We start from the raw sequence: 12,341 nt of genomic DNA on the forward strand, positions 1-12,341 counted from the left end.
CTCCATATTACTTCTGGATATATTATCAATGCTGCCAGCCTAGCTTAAGCACTATTCCTGATCTTGCACTGTGTACAGCACGTATGCGAGGGTACCCTACAGACTACCTAACAATTCTCAGAAATTGTTATCCGATGTTATGAAAGCAGTCTTTCCTCTCATGAGGTGCCAAAAATTCCTCTTTTGGAGGTCAGATAAAAAAAAAGACGGTAATAAGGGATTCAGGACAAAAGAGGCTTCAATTCAAATATGTTACTGAGTCATTTCATTTCATGAAGCTTTATTCGGTGCATTAAGAGAACAATGACCATAAAAGCACATAAGCAAAATGATTACATAATTATACAGACGAAACAGGATTAAAAAATCATGCTTTTCCTAAGCTGCATTGACTTACATACTGAGTCATTTTAACAGAACAAAAAATAAAGCCTGAAATATTCTCTGTTTCTGTATTATTGTAAATCCCTCAGCCATCCTCACAACCTGAACGGTCTATGCATTTTTCCTGGTCTCTGGATCAATAAAAGCAAGGAATAGCCACATTAATATCCTAAGTTACCTTCTACACTAAAATGTGCGCGTGGAAACTGGACAGGAGTCTGAATCAGGGCGATTCTGAGGTTCACTGACTACCGGGTTGACATAACAGCCAAAAGCAGATTGATCTTACAAGACACTTTCATGTGCTAAAGAGGGGATTTATCAATGCAAACTCCTACTTTTAAAGAGCAGATGGTTCCAACAAACCTAAAGAAAGGGTTGAGCTTTCGTTCAAGGGGCAATGAGTGAAAGTGAGGCACTGTCTGTGGTGCCTTTTAAAAGTGCCATTATTTTCTAGCAGCCAAGGGTACATTTTTGAAAACCATACGTCAGGGCCTGAGGCTTCAAATCCAGCAGAAGGGAATGTAGGGAATTCTTCACTCACTAAAAACTCCTTATTGATTAATGTGAGCTGAGTACAAGATATCTTTCCTTTCTTATTATTTCTTCCTTCCATGGTTATTCTGATTACATCGCTCTAACAGTTATTTTTCCAGGTTTTCCAGTTTCATAGATACTTCCTCCAATAATCAAACTCTCAGATATCCTTATGGTGACCAACTAATTTATTTCTGGTTTGATATACCATTAAGGTCCACAGCAACAATGATGATCCAAATATATATAAATGCAGAGTGCAGAATATGAACTTTATGTACATTTTCAATTGTATGTGCTGCAATTTTGTTAGCAAAGTCTGTCCCCGTTTACTCTTTTCTGATCACATACTGAGCTTTGTATTGTTTCATTACTGGCTTTGTATGTTCACGTTCACACTGAGATCCTCTTCCAAACTTGACTTTGTTATCTGCTTAAAAATACATGCTGAACTTCATAAACACCTCTTGTTCTTATTATCTGCTTGGGCTCTATCTCCATCCTTAATCATTGTGTGATTTATTGAATATATTGCATGATTGATTGCCCTATCTTATATTGGACATTGCTATTGTACATATACACATAGACAGCTAGTAGTCTCTGTACATTATGAGGGTACACTTGGTGGCCCCTCGGGTCCACAAAACAGGCCTAGGACAACGCTTAGACAGGGTCTGTTCTAGGTCTCTGTGTTCATGCTTAAATTAGCAGGGCAACGGAACACATCTGTATAACATGCATGAGGCATTCTCGACCCAAGAGAACCCCTCCCAGATCTACCTACCCAGATCCTTACTCTACAATTAGAGAAGTCTGGCTGTCAGAACTCCAACACCATCAGGAAAACCATGTGCTCCCCCCGAATTTATTCCAGTTTGGCATTCCACTGTGAAATCAAGGTCTAGTAATGAGGCAGATCACTTCAGCAATTTGGTATTCTCACCCTTCATTCCCATCAATTACTCGAGTGGACAATGAATATTGTTCGATGTTCACACTTCCTTTGCAGATGCCACTCATAACACTGTTTACTTTTGACTTGGCTAAATTGTATGAGGGACATGTTTGCGGATCTTGCTTTTAGGAGGGACAATGTGCAAGGACAGCATGCATGTCCAAACTCTCCTTGGAGGAATTATTCCCTTCATGCTTTTTGACTTGGCTATATTGTAAGAGGACCAGGTTTGGGCTCTTGCTTTTTGGAGGTACAATGTGCAGGGTACATGTCTAAACTGTCCTTGGAGGAGCTATTCCCTTCACGCCTAACTCTACTGAAGTACGCAGGCCACAACAACTCTCGGAGCACATCAACTACAAAGATAATGCTGAGGGCCTTTCTACAATTAGAAAGAAGAACAATTGATGAACAGAATGCAGAACAATGTCATGCATTCACGCCAGTACAGAGATCTGGGCCTAACTTTATAGTTGTTTTAATCCCCTTGCCATTCCAGTTTGAACCCAGCCATATGCAAATCAGTCTTGAACATGCGCCCAATGGGAACAGTCCCAGCCCGAACTGCAAGGCCAGGTCCTTCCTGGACTGGAAACCAGCATCCTAGGACCGGTTTTGTAGTTTCACCCCTCATCCGCCAGGACAGCTTGACTCCCGTGGCAGGGAGGACCTGGCTAGGCACTTCTGGCTGGACTGTTCCCGTGAGGCATACGTTCAAGACTGATTTGCACATGGCTGGGTCTAATCTGGGGTGGCATGGTAAGCACAAAAACAATGGATTTACCCACATTTCTTGACTGGGGTTGCATGTTTGATTTGCTCTGCATTCCATCCGTCATCTGTGTGTCTTTTGCTTTCTCACCCTAAGTGCCCCGGGTATGCCCAGGCATGGTTCCTGGCTTACTGTGCCACTAAATTCAAGCTAGCCTGGCTGATGAGGGGTGATGCCCCGAAAACGATCCCAGGATGCTTATTTCCAGTCCAGGGAGGACCTGGCTTGGCACTTCGGGCTGGACTGTTCCCATGAGGCACAGGACCAAGACGGATTTGCACCTGGCTGAGTCTAAAGTGGAGTGGCATGGTGAGCAAAAGAACGATGGATTTAACCCAAATCTCTTGACTGCTGGAGAATGTTTGATTTGTTCTGCATTCTGTCCATCATCTGTTTGTCTTTTGCTTTCTACAGTTAGATCACCAACAAAAGACAGTATAGTTTGCTGCACTCATTAAAATGGATTGTTACTATTTGTGACACTGAGTTAAAGAAGGGCAGAAACAACATGAGTCCAAGAAGAAGAAGTCTGCATTGGAATGGTCACATACAACAAAGTCTATCCATTAGTCTATTGTTTCGTGGCAACATGATGCATGGTGGCCACTTTAGATGGATTTCTGTAATTTTGTTTTGCTTGAGATGTGAAAATAAGCAATGCAAATATCCATAGAACCCGATCTTGCAAAGATGGACTCAACATTCCAAGGATTTTATGTCAAGATCGGAGGCTCGGATCATGTGTAGTTTCCTTTAATGCTTTCAACATAAGCAACCCATTACTATAGCAACTCTGGAACCACCACCAACTATACCAGACAGCATCAGTAATGCAGCCTTCTTTGATGCTTCTTTATAATGAGATAAGTTGTTTGTTCATTTACTACTTAATAATATCTAAAGATAATGTGAGATAAAAAAATAAGGGTGTGAAATTTATTTAAAACAATAACGAATGATATTGTGATGGAAGTGAGGAGTGGATGATATATGACAAACTTTATTTGGTTTAAACTGTTTCTTTTTCAATGCTATTTATGGGAAAACACCGTTTTAAAATAGTAAATCTTTGTATATAGGATTGTAAGTAGATTAGATTTAGGGACTTATGCAACATTTTAATGAATGATAGGTGAAACCGTTGAGTCAATCAGAATAAATGGTTTCTCATGATCAGGGTGAGAGGTGACAGCAGACGGTGAGCTGGCCCGTTGCAGTGTATTGTGCGGAGAACAAGCTTACCATGCCTGTATACAGAGTGCAGTCACAATGTAGCTCGAGCAAGTTAGTCACAAGAGATTTGGAATTGACTGGTGAACGGGCAGTTAGGTTTAGAGGAACAGGCGTCAAGTCCTGAGAGCCGGTACATCAGACCCTTCAGTAGTGTTGCTGGGAGGTTTTTTTGGAACATCGCTCAAACAAGTTAGTCAAGATCCTTGTGCTTATACTGTATGGCTAGACCTGGTAGGAGTAAAATGGAGAACTAGTTTCATCATTGCAGCAGCCCTTTTAGTTTGAGTTTCTTACATTTATTGAACAAAGATTAGATTTAACAGAGCCACTAAACATAGATTAAAAATAAACAGTCACCCTAAGTAAAACAATTTATTTGGATATTTGAAGAGATTTTTGGAATATTTATGTAATTTATAGTCATAATTACATTTGATACAATTAGGGTTTAATAAACGTATTGTTATGATTGATTCATTGCCATCCGCCTGAGGCATTACCAGAGAGGAATTAAGATACAGGATTGCTTCAGATATGAGTAAAATGTACTAGAAAGTTGTGAGGACAGTTTCTCTGCCAAAGCCAATTAAGGAAAAGTGATTAAAAAAAGAATGGTTTCCTTGGTTTATTTAGAAGAGGAACAATATGTTTCATTATCGGATGCAGGGGGGTGGGTACTAAGATGAGGAAAACCAGTAAGAAGGCAAAGATGAATTCATCTAAAGTGTTAATTGAAAGAAACTCAGGAGATCAGGCCTTTTAGGGAAATACTACAAATAAAGAAAAAGGCAGAAAGCATTTTCTGTTATGGGGGTATTAGTAATTTTCAAAAATCCACCCGCGTGGTGGGGAAGGTTGATGCTCTTATTCACGTTCTTTAAGATAAGATATCTATTAAAAAAAAGATTCCCGGATACAGACCGATGATGATTTTCTCAAAGATATTTAAAGGGATGCCTATGATTTTGATGCAGATTTGTTTGGAAATTCACATTTGATTGATAAGAATAGTAAAGAAGTGTTGAGGGTGTAGATGTTAGAACCTAGAGAAATTCAACACCCAAGACAAGAATATTGCCCTCTTGACTGTTTCAAAATATTTACATGCAGAAATCCGTAAGTTTCTGAAGTCAGAGAGAAGGAATGGGTGGCTTTATATAAGAATAAGTTGGGAAAATATCCCAAAAAAGGCTTTCTGAAGTCACTGAGAATTTGTCAAGATAAACAGTTCGATGTGGTTGGGCAAGTTGCTTTGGCATTTGACATGACCAACGATACAGTTTCTAAGAGGGACTGAGATGAATTAGAATGTTTAAGTGGTTTGGTCCAATGTTCTTTTCCTTGCTGGGTAGTGCAAATGCTGTGAATTTGGCAGAAAGAAGAAAATCTATTATCATGAGTAGATAGACATGGCTCTTTGCAGAGCTAAAGGTGGAAGACTTTTATTTGGAGAAATGTTTCTCAAGGTATTGGGAAAATAAATGGCTAATTTGATGAATCTAGACAAAGTACAAACTGCCATAAGAACGTTTTTGGATTTGGTGTATTTGGAACGACCGGGAGCGGTCACTTTCCTGGTAGGGCACAGTTCAGACCTCAATATTTCTATACAGAACAACTGTTCTTTAGAGGCAAAGAAATGGCTGAGGGGTTCCAGCCACCATATTACTTCGATATCAAGAGAGGAAGAGGAGGTAGAAGTAGAATAGAGGTCCAGTAGAGGACAAAATTCAGGAAAATGTAGTGAAAGAAAATGATTCAAGAGATGTTTCAGAAGGTAGCCGCAAAGAAAATTAGACAACAGGAGGCAGACTCTGGAAGCAATTTGTTTTCAGTAAAAATTGAAAGAAAAGGTCTCCAGAATACAAGTTTAAAGCCAGTGATAAATGTATGAGAATTGTATCAGCAAGTACTTTATTGTCATTTCAGGATTGACTGGAACTCCAATAGGTCCAACAATTGGATGGTTTATTTTGACCTCAATGACCATATTTTACTGTCCTAATTCACAAAGATCATCAGACATTTTTTGTGTTTAGTTGGGAAAACAGATGGTGGAAATGTGTCTGTTTAGATTTTGAACTTGTATCAGCACCATGGAACTTTACAATATTGCTAAGACTTGTACTGGCTTATTTAAGGCAGCATGGTGTGAAGTTATTTATCTAGCTGACATTTGTATTACGGCACAAGAGAAGGAGATATTTTTAAGCATTTGGAAACATAAGTAGCTCTGCTGAAAGGTTTGAGTATGTGATAAATAAATAAAAAAGTCAGTTCTGCAACCCTTAAAATCAACAGAATTTATGTGTTTTGTTATAGATTCAGAGCATTCCGGTTTACGTCTACCTGCATACAAAATAAAACAGGTTCAGAGAAAATTGAGTAGATCTTAGATTAGAGGTGTTCATTTTATTTTTAAAGCATTTACCTCAAATAACATGATTTCTATTGTCAACTAGTCAGACTATCTTCCAGGTCCTCTTCATTAAACATCTTTAGAGAGATTGAAGGTAGATTACCTTTGGAAAGGATTGTGGTATCAGATAAGCCTGAATTCAGAAGCACGGAAGGAAATGTATTGGTTGTAACAGAACATGGTGGCCTAGAATGACAGGGTGATTTTGGGTGAAAAAATAGACATACTCCTAGAATCAGAAGTGGATACTAGGCTAGAATGCAAAAACTGGTTGTTGTTCAAAGGCGGAAAGTGGTCAAGTTGGGAAAAGAGTTTACACATACATTGTTTGGAATTACTGGCAAGATTTTCGCAGTGAGGAATTTAGTGAAATAATGGAGAGCAATACTTTTGAAAATGGACAGTGTATCAGCAAGCAGATATGCCAACAATGTGGGTGGTATGAGGTCATGATGTTGACACAATGAGCAAGCAATGTTTGGCATTATTTTTTGGATTACCAGATTGCTGTAGTAGTGGAACATGTTCCAAGAATGTGGATTGTGGAAGCAGATTGAAACTCAGATTTTCAAAAAGGCTCGAGCAATTGAAGATTGAACAGAAAGATATGTTTGTTATTTTTCGGGAGTTAGGGTCCATTAAAAGTGGATCTTTTAGCATCCCAACTTCCCAGGAACTTCAGTTGGAGTTTTTCTAGGCAAACAAGAACGAGTCTGTAAACTGATGAAAAATATACACATTAAAAGATCGCCAAGAGCGAAATACTCTGCTCTATGTGCTTTGAAAGTGGTCCAACATGTTTTTAAGAATTTGCCAGATACAAATGTAGCCATATTACTAGGTTTTGTTGATTTGAAAAGGATTCTAGATGTAAGAGCAATAGATTTGTCAAATATGTCTTTCCACCAGAAAGAGTGCTTTTTAATTTAAGTAGAAGGACTAAAACATCATTTAAGATGATAGAATAATCTATATTTAGAGAACCACCCAAGATGTGTGTCATGAGATGCGTTAGGATACGAGAAATGCAAGTGATGTCAGACTTAGTGCTGCACATCATCATTTAATTTCATATGCAAAGCCTTTTGGGTCGATAGACACAACAGCACAGTGGGTCAGAAATAGGATGAAAGAAGCTGGTGTTGATGTGAGACTGTTTGGTGGGCCTTCATTAAGGCTGCTAAGCCATTTGTGCTAAAAGAATGACCCGATAACATTTAGCATTTAGGAGGTTGGTCGAATGTTTCTACAGTCACAAAATTATATCTAAAACCAATTGCACATATATCTGAGTGTGCTGCGCAAAGGTTTTGACCTTGCACATAACAGGAGCCTCTGATCTTGACATGAAATTGTGATTTTAAAAGTTGGAAGTGTAAAATAAAATCAAGATTTTATCAAAGACTTGGAGTCTTCGCTTTTCCCTAACTGTTGACTCTCCTGAAAGCTAAAAGTAGTTGAAGGCCACTGTTCTTACGTTCTAGGGGGTACTTAAGTATTTTCCATTTAACCTTTCGTATTTTTCCTTTTTGAAGTTAGTAGAGCACTTATGTGTAAACAAAAGGTCAATGTAAGTTTCAGGCAAATATTTTGCTATAATCTACGTGTTATACGGGGCCCATGATACTCTCCAATAGATTTAAAATCTGAAAGAATACACAGTTAGTCTTGTCCAAAAACAACTAACCTAAATATGTTATATTTACTAAATAATTGAATAGCAATAACAAATAAACACCAAAAACACAATCTTATTATCACTTTTAATTTGATTCAATTTCTGAATAAAGGCTGAGTCTATGGTAATGCTGCTGCATTACTTTAGATCACAATATATGTTCACATTTATTCTATTTTTATACAAATGGACAATGTTTCTCTGTAACAATAAAAAACCCATGTGGGAAATGGTGTGGCTGCATATAGTGATTCCAGTCTTCGATATTCATTTTCCCTTTAAGGGCAGTTTGGAAGTTGAATCCTTGGTCTGCTTCATTAGGCTAAATTTGACTAACAACTCTGATGCACAATTACTCCTAGCAGAACATCCAAATGTTTTGGGTGCCAATGCTTCTCCATAAAATTCTTTGACTCCTCATTTTTAATTTACATATTAATGGTGAGTGTTCCCTGAATCCCGTGCTCTATTTCTGACAAGCAAATATTTACATATTTGGCCTACTGAGGAACAACTGAAAATAAATTAGGAGCTGCAGACGTTGACTAACAAGCATTTTTTTTAAATGCCATAATGTAACTATCATGATGCAAGGTGAGATATTGGCTGGTTAGAAATGTTTGTGAATGTAGCCTCGCCTATCACAATATGAGTGTTATGCAATATTTTTTCAGCTAAGGGGAAAAGTATGAAGGGAGGCAGAGGTATAAATGTTTGCTAATGAAATTGTATTTTAACAGTCTTAACTCTTTCGATGCTGATGACGAGCTCAGCTCGTCATCACCCACGGGTGTCGTGTGCTGATGACGAGCTGAGCTCGTCATGACAGCAGCAAAATGGCAATTTGCAGCATAGCGCAAAAATCACCGCAGCAGCGATGCGGTTAAATAAAGAATATCACACACTTTCTAGTTGTGATGTCTTATTTTCGGTAACTAGCAGTGCATACTCTACTGTCATGATGAGAATTCTTTTTAATCAATTGCACTGGGAGGACATGCCAATTTGCATTTCCTTCTCTGAAAAAGAAAAACTGATTTAACTTTAAATAAAACAAACGTAAACTTGCAGGGGCAGTCTGAAAATCATGAGGGGCTTGGGCTAAGTTACACTCAATGGCAGTCAAGGATGGCCTGACTGTTACTATGTTTTGTGTACAAGTACCAAGAGTAAATGTGGGTTTAAAAGAGTGAAAAGCATTAATCTCTTGTGTTCATAAGCATTCAAACAGGGAGTGCAAAACATTATATAAAATGTATGAAAACTAAACTCAGAAAACAACTAGAAAAGAAAGATCACGCCTATCACAAGAAGGGTCAAACAAGCATTAAATCCCCATCTACAATGGGTATAAAATTAGTATTATTAATTGGAGTACTGAAGCAGTGTCTAGTTTTGCCATATAATTGCCGAGGCCCATTCTGTCCACATCTGAAGCATGAGAGTCTCAAATGTCCTAGCCAGAAAGGGTTGTGCTAAAATTGTCCACACTGCATTGCACGTCTACAGAGGCAGTGGGCCTCATGGCCTCCTGTAACCTCAGATGTATTTCTCCTATGATGGCCAATAACCTCAGGTCACTGTCTTTCTGATGAATAAGACTCAGAGCCCCTGTCCTCTGCATGTACATCTTTCTGAACAGAAAAGATGTAGCAATAACACGATGCATCTGTCATCTAGAAGAACAAATTGGGCTAAGAGTAAGAGTGGGGGCCAACTCAGGACTTTCTGCAGCTTCTCACCTGATGTTTTTCTAGCTTTGGAAACTAAAATAGCAACATAGCTTAAAATAAACAATGCCTTACAAGGAGCTTCCACCATAAAGCTTCCGAGAAGTGATGCTAAATGTTTTTGATAAAATGTTCAACATTTGTTATGCTCTGCGGTCAAACACCTGCTAAAGTTAGATCTTGTGGTCAACGGTTTCTCATTAAAGGTGTATAAAATGGCTACTTACTGGCCCTCTCACACTGTATTAATCATGACCGAGGTGCTCCCTGTTAACTGATTTATTTAGCATTTTTGATAAAGGTTATAATGCTTCAATGTACTTTGATATTCAATTTCTAGCTCTCTCTCTTTCTTTGAATTGCAGCGATTTTAAACTTATTAGATTGTATATTTTTGCTCTTGATCAGTGATGTGTCTTTGAAACGTGTAACTTGCTAGACTACATGGTGTTGTTTTTGATTCATGATGTGTCTTTGACATTTATTGTTTAGTTGTTTGAATGAACAGTGTCACTTCTGACTCAATTCCTGCATTTTCAGACATATGTCTTAATATTTCAAACAGCACATTTCCGTGCCAGTTTATGTGGTACAAACCACTCTCCAACAGTACAAAAGTCAACTTCTGAATTTCTTTTGATTTTTTTTTATAAACAATGAGAATGAACATGTGATGGTTGATTTAGGAATGTGGCACATCAGAGTGCATGTAAGATGCATGTGCATTTAGAATACCATGTCCAAAAGTTTATGGAAACGACGGAGTGGACGGGAAAGGATAACTTTCAGGTGAGTGGTTGATAGATAGTACAGTGGAAAATGGGGATTAGAGTGGATTGTAGATGACTGTATACAAATGTCAAAACTGATCTGTAAACTGAGCATTGTAGGCATGAAAGCAGCTGCTGAGTGCAAGGGTGTGGTCACCATATTGTTGTATTTGGAATGGAGTTGAGAAAACTATTATTGTAGGAAAAAAGAGAAAGTAGATTTGTTTTCGTTTTGTGTCGTGGTAGGTGAGTTGAAGGTATATTTGAAATTGTACTTACCTGAAATAGTAGGCTCCTTACAATTTGGACAGCTGCTTCAGTTTTTGGCTTGGGAACCACTAGCTACTGCGGAAAAATGTCTGGAGCCATGAAATCTCAGGGCTGGAAACAGTGTGTTGTTGACCCGGACCGAGGAGGCATTCCAAAACAGAAGTGACCACAATACCAACACCTATGAATAACAGTATGATTGTTTCATCCCAACTCTCTTATGTAAGAAAATGATGCCATAAAAGTCCTAAATTAATCTTCAGGAGTGCAATTGTGAAATGTATTTTTCAGTGCATTTCTAAACCTAAAAAACGGACTGAAAACACTCTACATTTCTATGTAGTGCTAGCTGAAGAGAGAATGGCCGTTATATTTATGGATAGACGAGAAAGCAGGACACTTTAAAATAGAAATCAAAAGTAAACCAATGCTATACATGACACAGACATGGCGAGTGAGAGAAGTGTTCCTGATCCTATAGGTGTACTTGACCGCAATTTAAGGCCTTTATGTGGTAACACAAGTTGCCTGTTTAGGGGTTTAGTTGAAGCTATTTTATTCAACCTTGGAATCAAACTGGTACCAAACATACACTTGAAGCCTGTGTAAATATGAGACAGGCACCTTGCTTTTGGGGTCCATTGATGAGGATAGCCCTCTAAGGAGTTCATTAGTTTTGAAGAGTCATCCAAGGCATTCACCTTCTGAGAAACTAAAACTTGGGATAGTGATGCCGTGATAAGATGAAGTGTCGGACTGTAAAAAACACAGTGTTTATTCTGTTTTACTTTCTCTTCATTGAAAGAAGTGCAACTTTAAATACCATCAAAGGGAGGTTTAGATGAATAAAGAGAACAATATTCAGTTGTGTTGGTTTTTTGCAAGCAACCAATATTTGTTGCTGATGATTTGTGCTGTCCAGGGTCTTTTTGAAGGCATCCTGTAAATTACAGAGTTGCTCACTATTATTGTAAGAGCAAACAAAGCAGGTCAGAGGAATAAAATGTTGATTACTGATAGATAAGATTGATCTTTGGTGCAATAAGGTTTAAACTATTTCCAGGAGAAGAGTGAAAGAGAATATGCAGTGATATACCAGCACACGAAGCACCAATATGCAACCAAACAAAATTATAACAATATTCATAACAAGAATGAAGCAGTTTAGTTTATGTAGGCTAACTATCTTTTATGTCAACCACACTTTATTCCCCCATAGGGTCAGGAAATCCCAAGAAAATGAACACATTGATAAAAAACTTGTACCACATTAGGAATAAAATAGCATGCTAACGGGCTATATACAACATACCTCGCTGTTTGCACTTTCAATAAATGATCCTCCAAACATAGCAGCCATCCATTCACAGCTACAGATTAGAAGGGGTTTGTGTGCGCTTATGCTCCCATCGTCCAATTTAAATGTCACATCTGGTACAGGAAGAAAAGATTAAGTGAAAAAGAAAGATTAAGGAAAGCACCATGACCTGGAGCTTGCAAAAACTGCAAGTAATTCGCAGGAGGATATAGAATTACAGAATTTAAATGAATTGCTCCACTACAGTGTTCAGATAAAGCCAAGAATACCTA

General features: G+C 38.2%; 1 protein-coding gene across 3 annotated transcripts in view; it reads right to left on the bottom strand.

The window, feature by feature from the left end:
* RHOBTB1 (Rho related BTB domain containing 1) overlaps positions 1-12,341 on the bottom strand; it is a 239,380-nt gene that overhangs the window by 25,586 nt on the left and 201,453 nt on the right. For all 3 annotated transcript variants that reach the window (XM_086921771.1, XM_086921770.1, XM_086921772.1), the window contains exon 6: positions 12,064-12,182. In XM_086921771.1, the coding sequence (XP_086777897.1) occupies positions 12,064-12,182 (119 nt within the window). The remainder of the gene's footprint in view (positions 1-12,063; positions 12,183-12,341) is intronic.

This window comes from Lissotriton vulgaris, chromosome 5 (assembly GCF_964263255.1).
Source record: "Lissotriton vulgaris chromosome 5, aLisVul1.2, whole genome shotgun sequence".
Taxonomy (NCBI): Eukaryota; Metazoa; Chordata; class Amphibia; order Caudata; family Salamandridae; genus Lissotriton; species Lissotriton vulgaris.